The sequence below is a fragment of the Hylobates moloch genome, unplaced genomic scaffold (assembly GCF_009828535.3).
Source record: "Hylobates moloch isolate HMO894 unplaced genomic scaffold, HMol_V3 SCAFFOLD_8, whole genome shotgun sequence".
Lineage (NCBI taxonomy): Eukaryota > Metazoa > Chordata > Mammalia > Primates > Hylobatidae > Hylobates > Hylobates moloch.
The window spans coordinates 39,790,832-39,806,507 of NW_026652283.1; the positions used below are offsets into that span (position 1 = coordinate 39,790,832).

Below are 15,676 nucleotides of genomic sequence, written 5' to 3' on the forward strand. Positions count from 1 at the left end.
ATGTCTCACCCGGACCACTACACTAGCCTCCGAACCAGCCTGCTCATCTTACCCCTCCACTCCATTATTCATACTGCAGCCAGCACGATCTTTCTACAACTCTGCTCATCCCAGGCCCCTGCTTAAACAGTTCTATGGGCTGCATTTCCTGCAGGGTGAGGTCTGTGCAACTTGGCATTCGGCTTTTTAGGACCTGGGCTCTGCCTGCCATTTTACTCTCCTGGCACTTCCTCCAAATGGAATTACTTGCTACTTCCCCAAAGCACCGTATGTTCTCAGGCCTCCAGGCCTTTGCGCCAGTTGTTTTCTATGCTTGGACTGCTCTTCCTCAACAAGTATTTATTGAACAGATAGTAAGTGCCGGGAGCTGAGAACGAGCGGGGAGCAAGGCAGGCAGGATCTCAGTCCTTACTTAGGCTGGTGGGAGAGAGAAACGAACAAAACCGTAAGCATGTATGGTAATTATTAATTATAAACACACGTGGTAGGCATTCGTAAAAGTTTGTTGAAAATGTCGGGGAGGGAACTTAAGAGGGCAGGTCAATAGGTGCAGCAAACCACCGTGCACACGTGTACCTATCTAACAAACCTACAGGTTCTGCACACGTATCCTGGAACTTAAAGTAAAATTTAAAAAAAAAAAAAAATGTCAACTATGGCTTCAGAAAGCGGTTAGAGTCCAGGATCTACCGGTGTCTACCTATGTGACTTGGGGCAGCTGACTGCAGGCGTCTCCACCTCTGTGTAATGGAAGTAATAATGCCCGCCCACAGGACTTCGGGGAGGAATTAATACGAGATACACACAATCTCGCGGTTTCCGCCGGGCCGGAGGGGCTCCCCCACTCCAGGGCGCCGAGGGTCCGCCTGCCTAGGGCCGGGCCCTGCCGCAGGCAGCTGTGGGCGCCACTGTGTGCGTATACCTGTCCCGACAGCCGGACGGCCGAGCCCAGACGGCGGCAGCCAGGGTCAGGGACAAGGGGCGTCGGATGCCGGGCGGGCGAGGGGAGCGTCGCCCCGCCCATCTCCCCACTTTGGGGGACAGCCCCCCTCGCTCATTCCCGCCTCCACCCTTGACTTGAATCACTGTTGGCGGGGGGTGGGGGTGGGACGGGGCGTGACCCATTCATGCCGGGAATCGGATCCAGATGTTCCCGCGGCGTGTGCAGCTGCATCCTTGCCTTTTTTGGCAAAAAACGTGCGGCCGCGAGCGGATCCTGGGCCGCCCTTGCTAATCCTTGGGAAGAGGGGGAAGGGGGCTGAGAGGGTCTGGGCCCAGCCTGGGGATCGGAACCGGGTCCTTGCTCTGCGGGCTTTGGGCAGGGCTGTTGGCGGAGGAGACTATTCGTACCAGCCAATTAAGGAACCCCACCGCCACCCTGGCTTTCATCTGGAACCTCCCCCAAACCCCTCCCTTCCCTACACGAAGGAAAAAGCCCTCTGCCAGCAGGGAGGCAGGCCGAGCTCCAGAGAGACGGTAGCTGTGGCGGGGATCCCCTTCAAGGGAGAAACTTCCCACTCCGTGGCCCGGCCCCCCTCCACCCCATCCTGCAAGGACGAGGTCTAGCAGAGATTCTGAGCCTCCCAGTCTGCAAAAATCCTTCTTCCCCATTATACCCTGAACACACACACACACACACACACACACACACACACACACACACACGGAGGCCCCTGCTTCCTCACACCACTTTATTGCAGAATCTGGAAGGGGGGTGAGCCAATCTCACCCCTCTGCCCATCTATGGGCAAAATGGAGCTGAAATAAAATAAGACACTCGGTGGCGACCGGCTGGGCAGCACCCTGTACCCTAGGGCCCCCTAATCAGTGGGCTCCTGATCTGCTGCCCCCACAGCCTCAACTCCGGGGATGGGGTGGGGCAGGTCAAGCCTGAAAACAGTCCACTTTTGAGGACTTCTCAGGCACCCATAGGAGACCTAAAACCTATAAAGAGAAGTCTAGATTTAAGGGGGCCTAAGTCCCAGAGTCCAGGTTTGGAGGGCTGGGGTCTAGAGCCCTGATTTGGGGAGAGTACTCAGTCTGGGAACCCAGACTGCAGGGGAAAGGGTGAGTTCTGGAGTCCGGGTGTGGGGAGGGGGCTTGACTCATGGAGGCTCTATAAGAGCCCAGGTTTGGGGGCCTGGGTCAGGGAGTACCAGTTTGGGGATGCTGGAGTGGGGAGACAATCCTGGAGCCCAGAGGGAGACCCATTTTTTTTGGCGGAGGGGGGGCTGAGTCCCAGAGGTGGTTTAGAAAAGGAGCCACGTCCTGGGCCCGTGGTATGGGAAAGCCTGGGTCCAGGAGCCCTGGCTCAGGGCCCTGCCTGGCTACAGCCCTGGCAGAGCACTTGGTCTCCATCCGGTACGAAGCCTTGGCCCACCAGGGAGGTAGAGCAGCGGGCGCAGGAGAAACAGTTGTGGTGCCAGTGTCGGTCTTCAAAGGACACATACTTGCCTCCACCGAGTCCTGGAGGGAGGCTGGAAGTTAGCTCTGCAGATCTGGGGATGGTCCGGCCCTCAACCTCACCCAATACCACATCCCACTCCCTTGCCTGCACCCTACCCACTCCGTTCTTTGACCCTTGTCCCACCTACGATGGGGCGCTTGCAGCTGCTGCACTTAGGTGCAAAGAGTTCTCCAAAACAGGCCACACAGTAGGGATCTTCATCCCGGGAGGTGAACTGCTGCCCTGCCAGGGGCGTCTGGCACCCAGTACAGACCAGACATTCTCGATGCCATGGCTGATCACGGTATGTCACTCCACCCTGTGTCAGCGTCTGTGGGGGGCAGCATCCATTAGTAGGTATGAGTGGGGATTCCCACCCACAACAGGCCTTACCCCCACCTGGCTGGCCCAGCCCCCACCTTGCTGCAGCGGGCGCAGCGAGGAGCAAACTTGTTCTCATAGCAGGGCACGCAGTAGTGAGCACCCTTGTCGGGCACAAAAGAACGGGAGCCCAGTGGCTGCTCACAGCCACTGCACAGGAAGCAGTGCTCATGCCATGTCTGGCCTCCGTACTCCAGCTTGCGGGACCCTGTGGGGAACAGGGGTCCCATTTAGAGGTTGTGTCCCATGCTCCTGAGGGCCACCCTCTGTAACTTCCCCAGGAGTCTCCACTCCTCTCTCAGCCTGAGCAGGGTGGTGTCCGTGCACATGCAGCAAGAACCCCCCCGCCCCAGGTATATTACACATGCTGACCTCTCCCCAGACACCGGACATGATGACCCAGCTAGACATGAGGGTTTTGGCCTATGTTAAGCCCCCATATGACCCAGAGATGACAATTTCAGCACACATCAAGCCTCCATGTAACAGTCATGAAGTCTCACTATGAGCTAAGCCCTCATATAACAGATGTGATGATTTTAGCACTCACACGGGACCCCACATGTACCAGGCAAGTATCTGCCCACACGAAGTTCTAATGCCCTGGGCATGACAGGTTCAGTACATGCTAAGCCCTCGCATCTCCTCGGCACACCATTCTCCATAGGTGCTGAGTCCCAGCATTTCTATTAGGCATGCAGGTCCCCACACATGTTAAGCCCTCTGTTTATCTGCCTCTGCACACACTAAGACCCAATGCACCAAGCATGACAGTCTCAGCACACCTCTAGTTCCTACATGTACTAAACATGCAGATATTCACACATGCTAAGCCCCCAAGTATGTATCACATGTGTCAATCTGCCCGCACATAGCAGCCCCCAGGAGCATCCCAGGCAAACAGATCCTGCATATACTAAATTTCCAGAAACATGCTGTGTATGCAGGTCTTTACACAGACCAAGTCTCCACGTATCAGACAGACACATGCAAAGACCCTACGCAGATGCCAGTTCTCACACAAGATGAGCCCTGAAGACATACCAGGCATGACAGTTTCCCCACAGGCAGAGCACTGCGAGGAAAACGCACTGCAGTAGCAGTCATTGCAGAGCAGCTCACTGTCCTGGCAGGTGAAGGGTTCATCGGCTAGTGAGCGCTGGCAGCGGCAGCAGCGGAAGCAGCCCTCGTGGAAATGGCGGTCTTCATAGAACAGCTCCTGTGGGGAACACAGTGGGGGCACTGGCACCCAGGCCTCGTGGATCCACCCTTTGCCCCCTTCCACCGGTCGCCACCCACCTCCTGCCTGGCCTGGCCCTCTCCTTACCCTCGAGTCATGCCCGATAAGCTGCTGGCACTCAGCGCAGGTGTTGGCAAAGGTATTGTCATAGCAGGGCACACAGTAGGGGCCGCTGTCTGTCTGGATGTACTTGCGTCCATACAGGGACTCGCTGCATTTTGCACAGTCAAATGACTCGCTCATGGTGGCAAGGAGAGAGAACCCTGTTAGGAGCACAAGGTGGAACTGGGGTCACACAGAGAGGCTGTGGCTTGGCTCCTGGCAAAGAGGCCTCTGCATTCAAAACACAGCAAGAGACCCGGCATAGGAAATGCCAGTTCAGAGTAGGTGGGGATGGGGAAGGGGTGCTTCCGGGAAACCAGGAATCCCACATGTTTCTTTCTGTATTTAACTGGGGGTAGGAAGAGGTCAGAAAAAAAACCAGGAAGCAGAAGTTGTTTTCTTATCTAGGCCCTAGCAGATCTAGGGGGAGGGGGCTTTTCCTGGGTCAGTGACTCATTTCCTGCCCCAGCCAGCGTTTAGCCTCCACTGTCCCGACTGTCCCCAGTGTGGGAGAAGCAGGGGCAGGGAGCCACCCCACTCTACTCCTTATGAGCAGTACTCCCACCCTCTCCTGACTCCCAGGAAGGAACTTTAGGAATATGGATGAAGGAACCCTTACCCAGAGCTCTGGAGTATAGAACTTAAGAGACGGGAATGGGCTGTGCCTGGCCGTCCTGATCCAGAAAACAGTGGAATGCTAGAGAGGTGCTGGACTGACGAATGGTAGAAGAGGCCAGTGTGAGGTTGGGCCTTCCCTCCCGGGGAATCAGCCAAGCAATGGGAACTTCAGAGGCTCAGCTTAGGTTCAAGCAGGAAGGAAATCCTGCAAGCTGGACACAGCCAGGCTTCCCCAGCTAGACCCTCTGCCCTCATCCCCCCACCCCCGCTGTGTCTCTGGTCACACCAGCTTGGACGGCCTTGGCCTGTAACATCTGCAGCAGCTGTGGCGGCACAGATGGCCAGATGTCAGGTTTTGCCAGCAACGGGGAGAAAAAAGGAAAATGAAGTGTCGGGGGAGGCAGAGGGGAACTGGAGACAGACTGGGAGTGCAGTGTGCCCCCTGCCACCTCCTGCTAGCATCTGGCAAAACCCCAGTCCATCCCCTGGGGTCATGATTTCCCTCCCACTGCCTCTGGGAGAGAAGGTCTCTCTCACCTTTTCTGATATCTCAGGGTTTGGGACTAGGGAGCTGAAAGGAGAGAGAGCAAGAGCCAGTGAAGACATTTTCTCCCCAATCAGGCCCCATCTTGGGTGGGGAGTAGGACAAGGGGGGGAGCCCTGAGAGCTGCTGCTGGAGACACCCAGCCCCTGACCAAACCTCAGACACTTTCCATTTTCTCAGGAACAAAGCATGTTTGTGGGATGAGGTCATCCACACAGCTGCCTCTGGAACAGGAGCCTAGGGAGTGGAGCGGTAGGGAAGTGGGGTTCCCAGACCTTTCTGCTGCCCCTGATTCCAGTCTCTAGCCCCAAAGTCAGAGCTCTCACCCCTGCTCTCCTCCATCATGAAGCCTGCTCTCTAAGGGCTGGGATCCGGGGGTAGTGGAGAGGAACCACCAGGACCCATAGGAAGGAGATGTTCTCACAGCTGTGGACGAGCCTGGGGAAGTTACAGGGACACACAAAGGAATCCACCAACCCACTCTCCCACAAGGCCCCAGTGCTGGCAGTCGCCAGGGCCTGCCCTGGCTCAAGCTGAAGGAAAAGTCCTCCTTTTCTCATCCACCCCCAGTGCGAAATTCTTGACAACAAGCGTAGCTCTGGCTTGAAGTTCAGACTCCAGGCACCAGCAGATGCCCCCAGCTTGGAGGCCTGACTCTCCATACATCAAGCCTCTGTGCAATGGGAGAACAGCCAGCTTGCGCTCCAGGGCAGGGCATGAGGCCACCAGGGGCCAGGGTCTTTAGAGCTGGAACTCCTGGGCTGGGGTTTGTGGTGTAGGGTAGAGAAGATACTCCTCTTTCTTAGCCCCCTTCCTGCCACTCAGGCCCAGGTTTCCTCTGGCCCAACATCTGAGGATTGCCTGGGCTGTCAGCCACGGGGCGGCAGGGGGCCACACAGGTGGAATGCGTCCACAGGGGGTGCCTGGGCCTCTTCCTTCCTTCTTGGCTTGGCCCACTGCAGCTGCCACCTTCTGAGGCCCAGGCTAGACTTGGGTCCACCCCCTGAGAGACAGTCAGCACTCCGAAACGAGGGCAACCCAAATAGGGTATGGGCATGGCTTCTATTTCCTTCCCAGAATCCCCCAATGCCCTAGTCTATCCAGCTGGGCTCTGGTGAGGACAGAGTAAAGGGCACCAACAAGGCCCACCTGTCTCTGCCCATACCCCTCTCCCTGCCCTTTTCCCTGGCAAGGATGGGGACTGAGGGGACTGAAGGGAGCCAGCCTTGTATTCCTTCCTGACTGGCAGTGGGGCGGGGTTTGGGGGAGACTGCTCCTCTACAGATGGCTCACAACTCTGCACCTCCAACAATCTCCCCTCACAAGGCACCTCCCAGTGTACCTCCTGGAGCTCAGAATGACTGCGTAACTGGCTATGGTGTATGAAGCAGCTCAAGCTGGAAGGTTTGAATCCTGGCTCCTGCACTTACTGGCTGGGTGATCTTGGGCAAATCCCTAAGCCTGTTTTCTCATCTAATTAAATGAGATACTACCACTTCCTACCTCCTAAGGTTGTTGTCAGGCTTAAATGTGATGATACTTGTAAAGCACCTGGCAGATAATAAATACGCAGAAAATGGTAGCTATTAGTATTTTACTATCAGTGCCCTCACTCATACTGGGGCCAGATAGCAGTTTCACAGGCAGGTCTGGGTCAAGGGGCTGGACTGGAATTTTTTTTTTTTTTTTTTTTTTTTTGAGACGGAGTCTCGCTCTGTTGCCCAGGCTGGAGTGCAGTGGTGCAATCTCAGCTCACTGCAACCTCCACCTGCCGGGTTCAAGTGATTCTCCTTCCTCAGCCTCCCGAGTAGCTGGGACTACAGGCACCTGCTACCACGCCTGGCTAATTTTTTGTATTTTTAGTAGAGACGGGGTTTCACCGTGTTACTCAGGATGGTCCGAACTCCTGACCTCATGATCTGCCCGCCTCAGCCTCCCAAAGTGCTGGGATTACAGGCATGAGCCATCGCACCCTGCCTGGACTGGAATTTTTAAATAGAGATGGGGGCTCAATATGTTGCCCAGGCTGGTCTCAAACTCCTGGGCTCAAGCTATCCTCTTGCCTTGGGTTCCCAAAGTGCTGGGATTACAGGTGTGAGCCACTGTGCCAGCCCAGATTCTTTTTTTTTTTTTTTTTTTGAGACAGGGTCTCACTCTGTCACCCAGACTGGAGTGCAGTAACTCCATCTCGGCTCATTGCAATCTCCACCTCCCAGGTTCAAGCGATTCTTCTGCCTCAGCCTCCCGAGTAGCTGGGATTACAGGAGGGCACCACCACCCCCAGCTAATTTTTGTATTTTTAGTAGAGATGGAGAGTTTCACCATGTTGGCCAGGCTGGTGTCGGCTCGGCCTTTTATTTTTTTGTTTTGAGTTGGGGTTTCACTCTGTTGCCAGGGCTGGAGTGCAGTGGCACGATCCTGGCTCACGGCAGCCTCAAACTTCTGGGCTTGGCCAGGTGAGGTGGCTCACACCTGTAATCCCAGCACTTTGGGAGGCTAAGGCCGGTGGATCACCTGAGGTCAGGAGTTCAAGACCAGCCTGGCCAACATGGTGAAAACCCATCTCGACTAAAAATACAAAAATTAACTAGGCATGGTGGCAGGTGCCTGTAATCCCAGCTACTCAGGAGGCTGAGGCAGGAGAATTGCTTGAACCGAGAAGGTGAAGGTTGCAGCGAGCCAAGATCACGTCATTACACTCCAGCCTGGGCTACAACAGCAAAACTCTGTCTCAAAACAAAACAAAACAACAAAGAAAAACAACTCTGGGCTCAAGCAAGCCACCTGCCTCAGCCTCCTGAGTAGCTGGGACTACAGCCACGTGCCACTATGCCCACCTAGGTTTTTCTATTTTTTGTAGAGATGGGGTTCTCACTATGTTGCCCAGGCTGGTCTTGAACTCCTGGCCTCAAGTGATCCTCTGGCTTCAGCCTTCCAAAGTGCTGGGGTTACAGGCGTGAGCCACTGTGCCCAGCCTGGTCTGAAATTTGACCTGGACATTCTCAGCGTAGGTCCCAGAGATTAGGAGGCCCCAGGCCCATGGGGCTTGCTGAGGACACCAGTGCGGAGAGTGGTCGCTCCAGCCCGGTCAGCCTGACTCTAGTAAGCATAACTCTTGAGATCTCTCACGCAGGTCCACGGATGTAGACACCTGCATGCTGCTTTGCCACTCACAAAGTCCATGCCCACCACAATCTCATCAGATCTCACAAAAGACAGGCAGGACACAGTATCATCCCCATTTTACAGCTGAGCACAAGGAGGCCAGGAATAGAGCAGGCTCATGCCCAAGGTCCCGATCAGGACCCAGCCCAGAGCTCTTCCCTCTCCCTAAAAATGCTGCCCTGATGATGAAGGGGATGGTGACGATGGGGATGGTCAGCCTTTAAGGGCAGGGGAACAGGAGATGCACCAGAGCCTGGCTCTTCTCCTCAGCTGCTAGCCCTGTGATTGGAAGACACCCAGAAGCCTTTCCAATGCCCCATGCCAACCATTCAACCCTTCTGTCCCCCACCCCCAACATGCCCACTGTCCAGGAGGACCCTGGCCAGGTCCCACAGCTGTGAGTCGGGATCAGAACAGACCCCTCCCCCACCTTCTAGAAGCTGACAGGAGACTTAAGGGGAGAAATCCAACTCCCTCAACCCTCACCCTCTGCTACCGGGCACCAACCCCAAGCTCTGCTCTCCCCCATGTGGCCTGGAAGTCAGAGAAGTTTAGGGAAGGGGGTTGGGGAGCAAGATCCCGCAGCTGCTCTGGGGACTGGAGAGGAACGGTTCATTCACCCTGGGTCCCCCAGGGCTGATGCAGCCCGTCCAAGATTTGAGTTTAAAAATAAGTTGGGGCTGTCTTGGTGGCTGTGTGTGTGCACAGGGCTCTTCTTGATCTCGAACTTACTATCTCAGGGCCTCTGCCTCATGGGGGATCGGTGGGCTCAGAGTTTCTGTTTCCCCACAGCCTCACCTCCCAATGTTTCAGGCCTGGGTAAGTCAGGGGCTGTACTGGAAGCTGTCAGCCCACCTAGGTCTCTCTGCCCCCACTAAGTCTCAGTCTCTGGTGTCTGTCTCTGCTTCACTCAGCATCTCTGTGTCTGGGCACACTTCAGCCTCTGTCTTTAGGTTTTCGACGGCTCTGTATCTTGACTGGCTGTCCCCCAGGGGGCCCATGCCTCTGTGGATCTCATGTCTTGGTCTCTTCTTGTCTACATGGCTGAATGTCTCAATCCCCACCACCTCCCTTTCTCTGTCTCTGCATCCAAGTCTCTTTCGCCACCTCTGCATGCCTGAATGTCTCCGTCTCTAGTCTCTGAGCGTCTCTGCAGGCCTCAGAATGCAGATTCAGCATGAGGCCAATGACGCCCAAGCCTCAGGGCACCTCCAAGGCCCGGGGAAGGGCCCTAGGGAATGTGTTCGCTGGGGTCCCACGTATGCTTTTTCTGAAAATGCCCCACAAAGCCTAGGACGGCCCCCATGCCTCGGGTCTGTCCACCGGTAACTCTGTACGCCCGGTGTGTCCTTGTTTCAATGGTCTCGGTAGCCTTCTGTGCCTCGAGTCCCTGCCTGTCTCGGTCTCTCGCTCCACCGGGCTTTCTGAGAACCTCAGTTTCTCCAGCGCTTCTGGTCGGTCGGTCTGTCTGTCTCTCTCCAGCTTTTCTATTTCAAACTTAGCCCCCTCCTCCGCCCAACTCTCGCTGCCGCCCCCGCCCCCGCCCCGCCCGGCAGCCCGGAGGGGTCCAGTCCCGGCAGGCGCTCTCCCGGGCTCGGCGTGCCCCGGGCACCCGTGGCCAGAGCCCGACGCGTACAGGGGGCCGGGGCCGCGGCTGGCCTCAGCCCTCCGCAGGTCCCTTAGCTCCCCGGCCTGGGTGCGGGGGCGGACCGCCAGGGCTGGGAGCCGGGGTCGGCGGGGCGCTCACCTCGAACCGGGCGGCGGGAGCGGGGAGCGCGCGGCGCAGGCGGGGCCAGGAACCGGGCACCGCGTCCCTCGGCGGCTCCTACCTGCGGGCCGGGCCAAGCGCGGGCCGAGCGAGCTGCCGGCTAGGCTGCCGACTGCAGACGGACCGTGTGGGCGAGTGGGAGCGCGGCCCCAACCCCTCCCCGAGGAAGTGAGCGCGGGCCCGCCCCGCCCGGACCCCGCCCCCGGCCCCCCAGCCAGCCGCGGGGGCCAGACCCCGCCCCCACCTCCCTTTCGGCCGCCAGCCGGCCCGGCCCCCTCCTCCCGCCCGGCCTAACCTGGCTCTCCCAACCTTCCAGCGGCCTGGACCCCGCCCCTGTCCCCTCCCCGCAGCCTCTGCTCTCCTCCCCTCCCACCCCCCATCCCCAGCTGCCAGAGGGAGACTGCTGTATTCCATCTCAGGCGACACCAGACCCCGCAGACCATGGTCCACTGGGGGAGTCCTCTGGCCTCCTCGGATCCCCCCACCCCTTCATCTTGCCCCTAGGGGTGACACTCAGCCCGGCCTTAATCCAGCCTGGAGGAGGAGGTTTTGACTCTGCTGTCATGAGCCTGTCAGCGGGCACCAAGGTGTTCTCTGAAAACATGGGACGAAGAGAGGACCCCTCCCCACCATAGGGCCTTGACTTCCAAAGGGTTTTATTCCACAACTTCGAGTAGCAAAAACAGGGGTAACCACCTCCCCACTTCCAGCAGCCTCCTGACACTGAGAAGTCCTGCCTTGCCTGGGTTTCCGCAGTGCCCAGGAATAGTTTTGACCTTTGAGGCCCAGGGGAGACCCTAATCCTCGGCCCCATGATCTTTGGGCTTCTAGGGTGGGGCGTGAGGAGTGTGAGAGGATGGGGCACCGCAGGGGTGGTGGAGGAGAGGGGAGGGGACCTCTGCAGTGTCTGAGCCTCTGGCTTCCTCCCTGTGTCCATGAGGGAGGACTGGCGCCTGCTAGGGACACGAGGCCCCTCCAGGTCCTTAAGGCCACCCCCCCTGGGATCCTCAGGCTTGTCACTAGGAATAAATAGCCTCGGTCTGGAAGGGATGGGGGAGGGAGGGAGGCAGGAGGCTCTACTGTGCTGTTTGCGGAAACAAGAGACAACAAACCAACCCCGGAATAACCTTAGCATCTAGAGTGAAGATTCGGGTGCCCACAAAGGCCTCCCCGCACCCCAGGCTGGGTGTAGCAGAGTTCTCACAGAGGAACTAACACCCTCCAAGGTTGGGGCTCCTGAGAACCTTTCCGTCCCATCTCTGCATCATGCCTGAGTTCCTGGGTCCCAAGTCACCCTCCAGGCCTGGTTTCCTTTCAAAATTAAATCATTGCTTGCTTATTATTGCTGTTGTTGCCTAAATGGTAAGAGCCATGAAGGCAGGGCTCCGTTTTGTTCCCCACTGCCTTCTCAGTACTTACTCCAATATCCGGCACATAATAAACATCTGATGAATGAATGGGTGGCAGACACTGCTTCAGTCTGTATGCCCCTCTAACATCCTTGGTTTAGATCACAGGCACCTGCTATATGGAGTCCAGGCAGCGAGCATCCAGCCCATAGATGGGGCCTTTTTCTGGGATTTTTTTTTTTTTTTTTTTTTTTAGACGGAGGCTTGCTCTGTTGCCCAGGCCGGAGTGCAGTGGCGCAATCTCGGCTCACTACAACCTCCACCTCCCAGGTTCAAGCGATTCTTCTGCCTCAGCCTCCCAAGTAGCTGGGACTGCAGGTGCGCGCCGCCACACCCAGCTAAATTTTTTTTTTGTATTTTTAGTAGGGACGGGGTTTCACCATATTGGCCAGGCTGGTCTCAAACTCCTGACCTCGAGATCTCATCTGCCTGCCCCAGACTCCCAGAGTGCTGGGACCACAGGCATGAGCGACCATGCCCAGCCTCTCTGGGATGTATCTTGCAGGTGTAACGGACTCCCAGCCCAGGGGAGTGCAGTGAAGACTACTCAGCCTTGGTGGAGTGGGTACCAAGAGGAGGGCAGCTCTGGGGGATGGGAGGGCAAAGGTGGGGAGCCTTCAGAAAGCAAGGGGTTATGAGTGAGTACAGAAGGGGCCTGATAAAAGGCAGAGTATTGGAATCTCTGTTCTTGATGCATGGCTCTAATCTCTCCTAAATAGTCTTAGTGAGAGCCAGTACTTCCTGAGTTCTTTCTTTGCACCAGTCCTAAACACTTTACATATATTAACATACCTGATTATTCAATAACTTTATTAAATATATGTGCATCTATATTTGTTTGTTTTTGAGACAGTGTGTTGCTCTGTCACCCAGGCTGGAGTGCAGTGGTACAATCACAGCTCACTGTAACCTTAACCTCCTGGGCTCAAGCGATCCTCTTACCTCAGTCTCCCAAGTAACTGGGACTACAGGCATGGGCCACCAGACCCAGCTAATTTATTTTAATTTTAATTTTTTGTAGAGGCAGGGGTCTTATTAAGTTGCCCAGGCTGGTCTTGAACTCCTGGGCTCAGGTGATCCTCTTGCTTCAGCCCCACAAAGTGCTAGGATTACAGGCATGAGCCACTATTCCTGGCCTAAATATATATTTTCATCCTCATTTTAAAGATGAGAAAATGGAGGCACAGAGAGATTAAGTAACCTGGCAAGGGCGACACAGGTAATAATGGCAAAGCTAGGATACAAATCCCAATGGTTGGCCGGGCTTGGTGGCTCTTGCCTGTAATCCCAGCACTTTGGGAGGCTGAGGCAGGAGGGTTGCTTGAGCCCAACAGTTTAAGACCAGATCTGGGCCAGGCGTGATGGCTCACGCCTGTAATCCCAGGACTTTGGGAGGCCAAGGCGGGTGGATCACAAGGTCAGGAGATCAAGACCATCCTGGCTAACGGTGAAACCCCGTCTCTACTAAAAATACAAAAAATTAGCCGGGTGTGGTAGCAGGCACCTGTAGTCCCAGCTAGTTGGGAGGCTGAGGCAGGAGAACGGCGTGAACCCGGAAGGCGGAGCTTGCAGTGAGCCGAGATTGTGCCACTGCACTCCAGCCTGGGTGACAGAGTAAGACTGTCTCAAAAAAAAAAAGACCAGATCTGGCAACATAATGAGACCCCAATCTCTATTAAAAAAAAAATCAAAGACTGGGGGTGGTGGCTCATGCCTGTAATCTCAGCACTTTGGGAGGCTGAGGCAGGTGGATCACGAAGTCAAGAGTTTGAGACCAGCCTGGCCAACATGGTGAAACCCCGCCTCTACTAAGAATACAAAAATTAGCTGGTTGTGGTGGTGCATGCCTGTAATCCCAGCTACTTGGGAGGCTGAGGCAGGAGAATCGCTTGAACCTAGGAGGAAGAGGTTACAGTGAGCCAAGATCGCACCACTGCACTCCAAACTGCGCGACACAGAAAGATTCTGTCTCGGGGAAAAAAAAAAATCAAATCTAGACAGTCAGAAGTCATAGCGCCCTATGCCAAAAATGAGCTTCACCATTTAATCTCTGTAAACCTCAGTCTTCTCACTGTGAAAAGTGAATGAGTCTGCCTCGCAACATTGTTGTAAGGATTGGATGAAAGCACATAATAGGTTGTCAATATGTGGGGACAGTCCCCACTTTCATGATCAAATGTTAAGGTTCGGCTACTTGGACTTGGAGTCTGGGGGCCAGAGAAAGTTAGCTCTCTGGCTTGGGCCACCTGGGCTAGGGAAACCGGCCTAGAGGCAAGCCTCCCACAGTGAAGCTGTGTCTCCCTGTCTCAATTTCCACTCCCCAGTAAGCTCACATTTCCCTGCTCGCTCTATTTTTGTTGGCCCAGGAGGACGTGCCCCAGGGAAGTCCAGGGATCAGCCACATGGACTCCCTGTTCCTGTTCCCTGTCTGTCCTCCCCCCTCCCTGGGAAACAGGTGTGTCTGAACTGGGGCTGGAAGCAGAGCCTGAGAGCTGGATGACTGGCCTTGGGTGAGTAGGATCCTGCTGTCTCTCACTCACCCTAGAGTTCCCCACACACTCTTCTTTATCTCATGCTTAGGGCACCCCTGCTGTTTTTTCACTCTGCAAGGGTTTTCAAAAGGAGGCCCTGGGTGGCTACTGACAGGCCTCTCATGGTTTCCTCTGAGTGCTGAATCACTCTCTGATGCCTGTAACCACAGGCCCTCCTTCCCCCTAGTGAGAACACAGCCTTTTTCCTCTGGGTGTATTGCTCACTCTTACCTACTGGCCGCCTAGAGCCCTTGCAGGCCTCAAGGCTTGGTAGATAACCTCTTCCAGATTGCCCAGATGCTTTCTTTTCTTTTTTTCTTTTTTTTTTCTTTTTTTTTTTTTTTTGAGATGGAGTCTCGCTCTGTCGCCCAGGCTGGAGTGCAATGGAGCAATCTCGGCTCACTGCAACCTCCGCCTCCCAGGTTCAAGCTATTCTCCTGCCTCAGCCTCCTGAGTAGTTGGGACTACAGGCATGCGCCACTATGCCCGATTAATTTTTGTATTTTTAGTGGAGATGGGGTTTCATCATGTTGGCCAGGCTGGTCGCGAACTCCTGACCTCAAGTGATCTGCCTGCCTTGGCCTCCCAATATGCTGTGATTACAACCATCAGCCACTGCGCCTGGCCGTCCAGAAACTTTCCTTGTGACCCCAAGCTGGACACTGAATTTGTGGGTGGAGATGGTGAAATAAGTAAGTGACTTTCACAGAGCATGGGAGGTGGGAAGGGCAGATCGAGAACTAATGTAGTTAAATGTTGACTGTGTGAAGGGCACCATGCCACGTGGTAGTCATTACCTCTTTTTGTCCTCACAAAAACCAGAAGAGGTAGTTATTATTATCATCATCACCATTTGACAGAGTAAGACAAGCTCAGAGAGTTTGACATCATAGCCTCAAATCACAAGCCAATAGGTGATAGATATAAAGCCAGGGCTGACACCAGGGTCCCCCTGTCTAATGTACAGAGCTAGCTTCTCTTCGGTATGCTGGTCACCCAGTGCCTTCTTCAGGGGGAAGAGGCAGGAGTGGCTGGGGCTGCCACCCAGTCACTCTGCCTGATAGCTGGTCTTCTTAATGGAAATGAGGCTGGAAAGGTGGGCATGAGGCAGGTTATAAAGGGCCTTGTCTTCCAATGGTAAGTGATAAATGAGATGGAATTTTGTTAATGCAGGAGGCCCTAAATGGGCAAGGCTCAAACTCATACTTTCAGCTCTTTCATGTCCACTGGTCGACTGGACTGGCATTTCTGGGGACTAAGGGGAGGATTTCCCTGGAGCTCCTGAGCTGGAGGAGTGACCCCTGTCATGAGAAATGGGTGCAATTATACATCCTGTTTCATGTGGTAGAAAAGAAACCAAATGCCTCTGGAATGCTCTACTGTGCCCAATCCTCTCTCTAAACTTAGAAGCAGGTTTAGTAATAATAAAAATAACAATAGTAACTCCATTTTATTGTGAACTTGCTAAGGAA

At 55.2% G+C, this 15,676-nt stretch overlaps 1 protein-coding gene across 3 annotated transcripts; it reads right to left on the reverse strand.

The window, feature by feature from the left end:
- Positions 1 to 1,677: 1,677 nt before the first annotated feature.
- On the reverse strand, positions 1,678 to 10,472 carry FHL3 (four and a half LIM domains 3). 3 transcript variants are annotated; one of them, XM_032160311.2, is made up of 6 exons: positions 10,326 to 10,472; positions 4,155 to 4,330; positions 3,872 to 4,046; positions 2,866 to 3,035; positions 2,591 to 2,777; positions 1,678 to 2,466 (listed from the first exon to the last, which is right to left on the reverse strand). In XM_032160311.2, exons 2-6 carry the CDS (start codon positions 4,308 to 4,310, stop codon positions 2,312 to 2,314), a joined length of 843 nt encoding a protein of 280 aa, XP_032016202.1. In that variant the 5' UTR covers positions 4,311 to 4,330; positions 10,326 to 10,472; the 3' UTR covers positions 1,678 to 2,311. The 3 variants fall into 3 exon arrangements, with proteins under 3 accessions (XP_032016202.1, XP_032016204.1, XP_032016203.1); XM_032160313.2 differs by having other exon boundaries at positions 10,244 to 10,472; XM_032160312.2 differs by lacking the exon at positions 10,326 to 10,472 and adding an exon at positions 4,789 to 4,925.
- Positions 10,473 to 15,676: the final 5,204 nt, after the last annotated feature.

Bases quoted from the DNA above. Each gene is read 5' to 3' on its own strand.
- FHL3 (XM_032160311.2), bottom strand. From the start codon at position 4,310: ATGAGCGAGTCATTTGACTGTGCAAAATGCAGCGAGTCCCTGTATGGA. The intron at 3,036-3,871 runs GTATGTCTTCAG...TGTTCCCCACAG, and splicing joins TGGGGAAACTGTCATGCCTG to GGTCCCGCAAGCTGGAGTAC. The intron at 2,778-2,865 runs GTGGGGGCTGGG...TGCCCCCCACAG, and splicing joins GCTGCGCCCGCTGCAGCAAG to ACGCTGACACAGGGTGGAGT.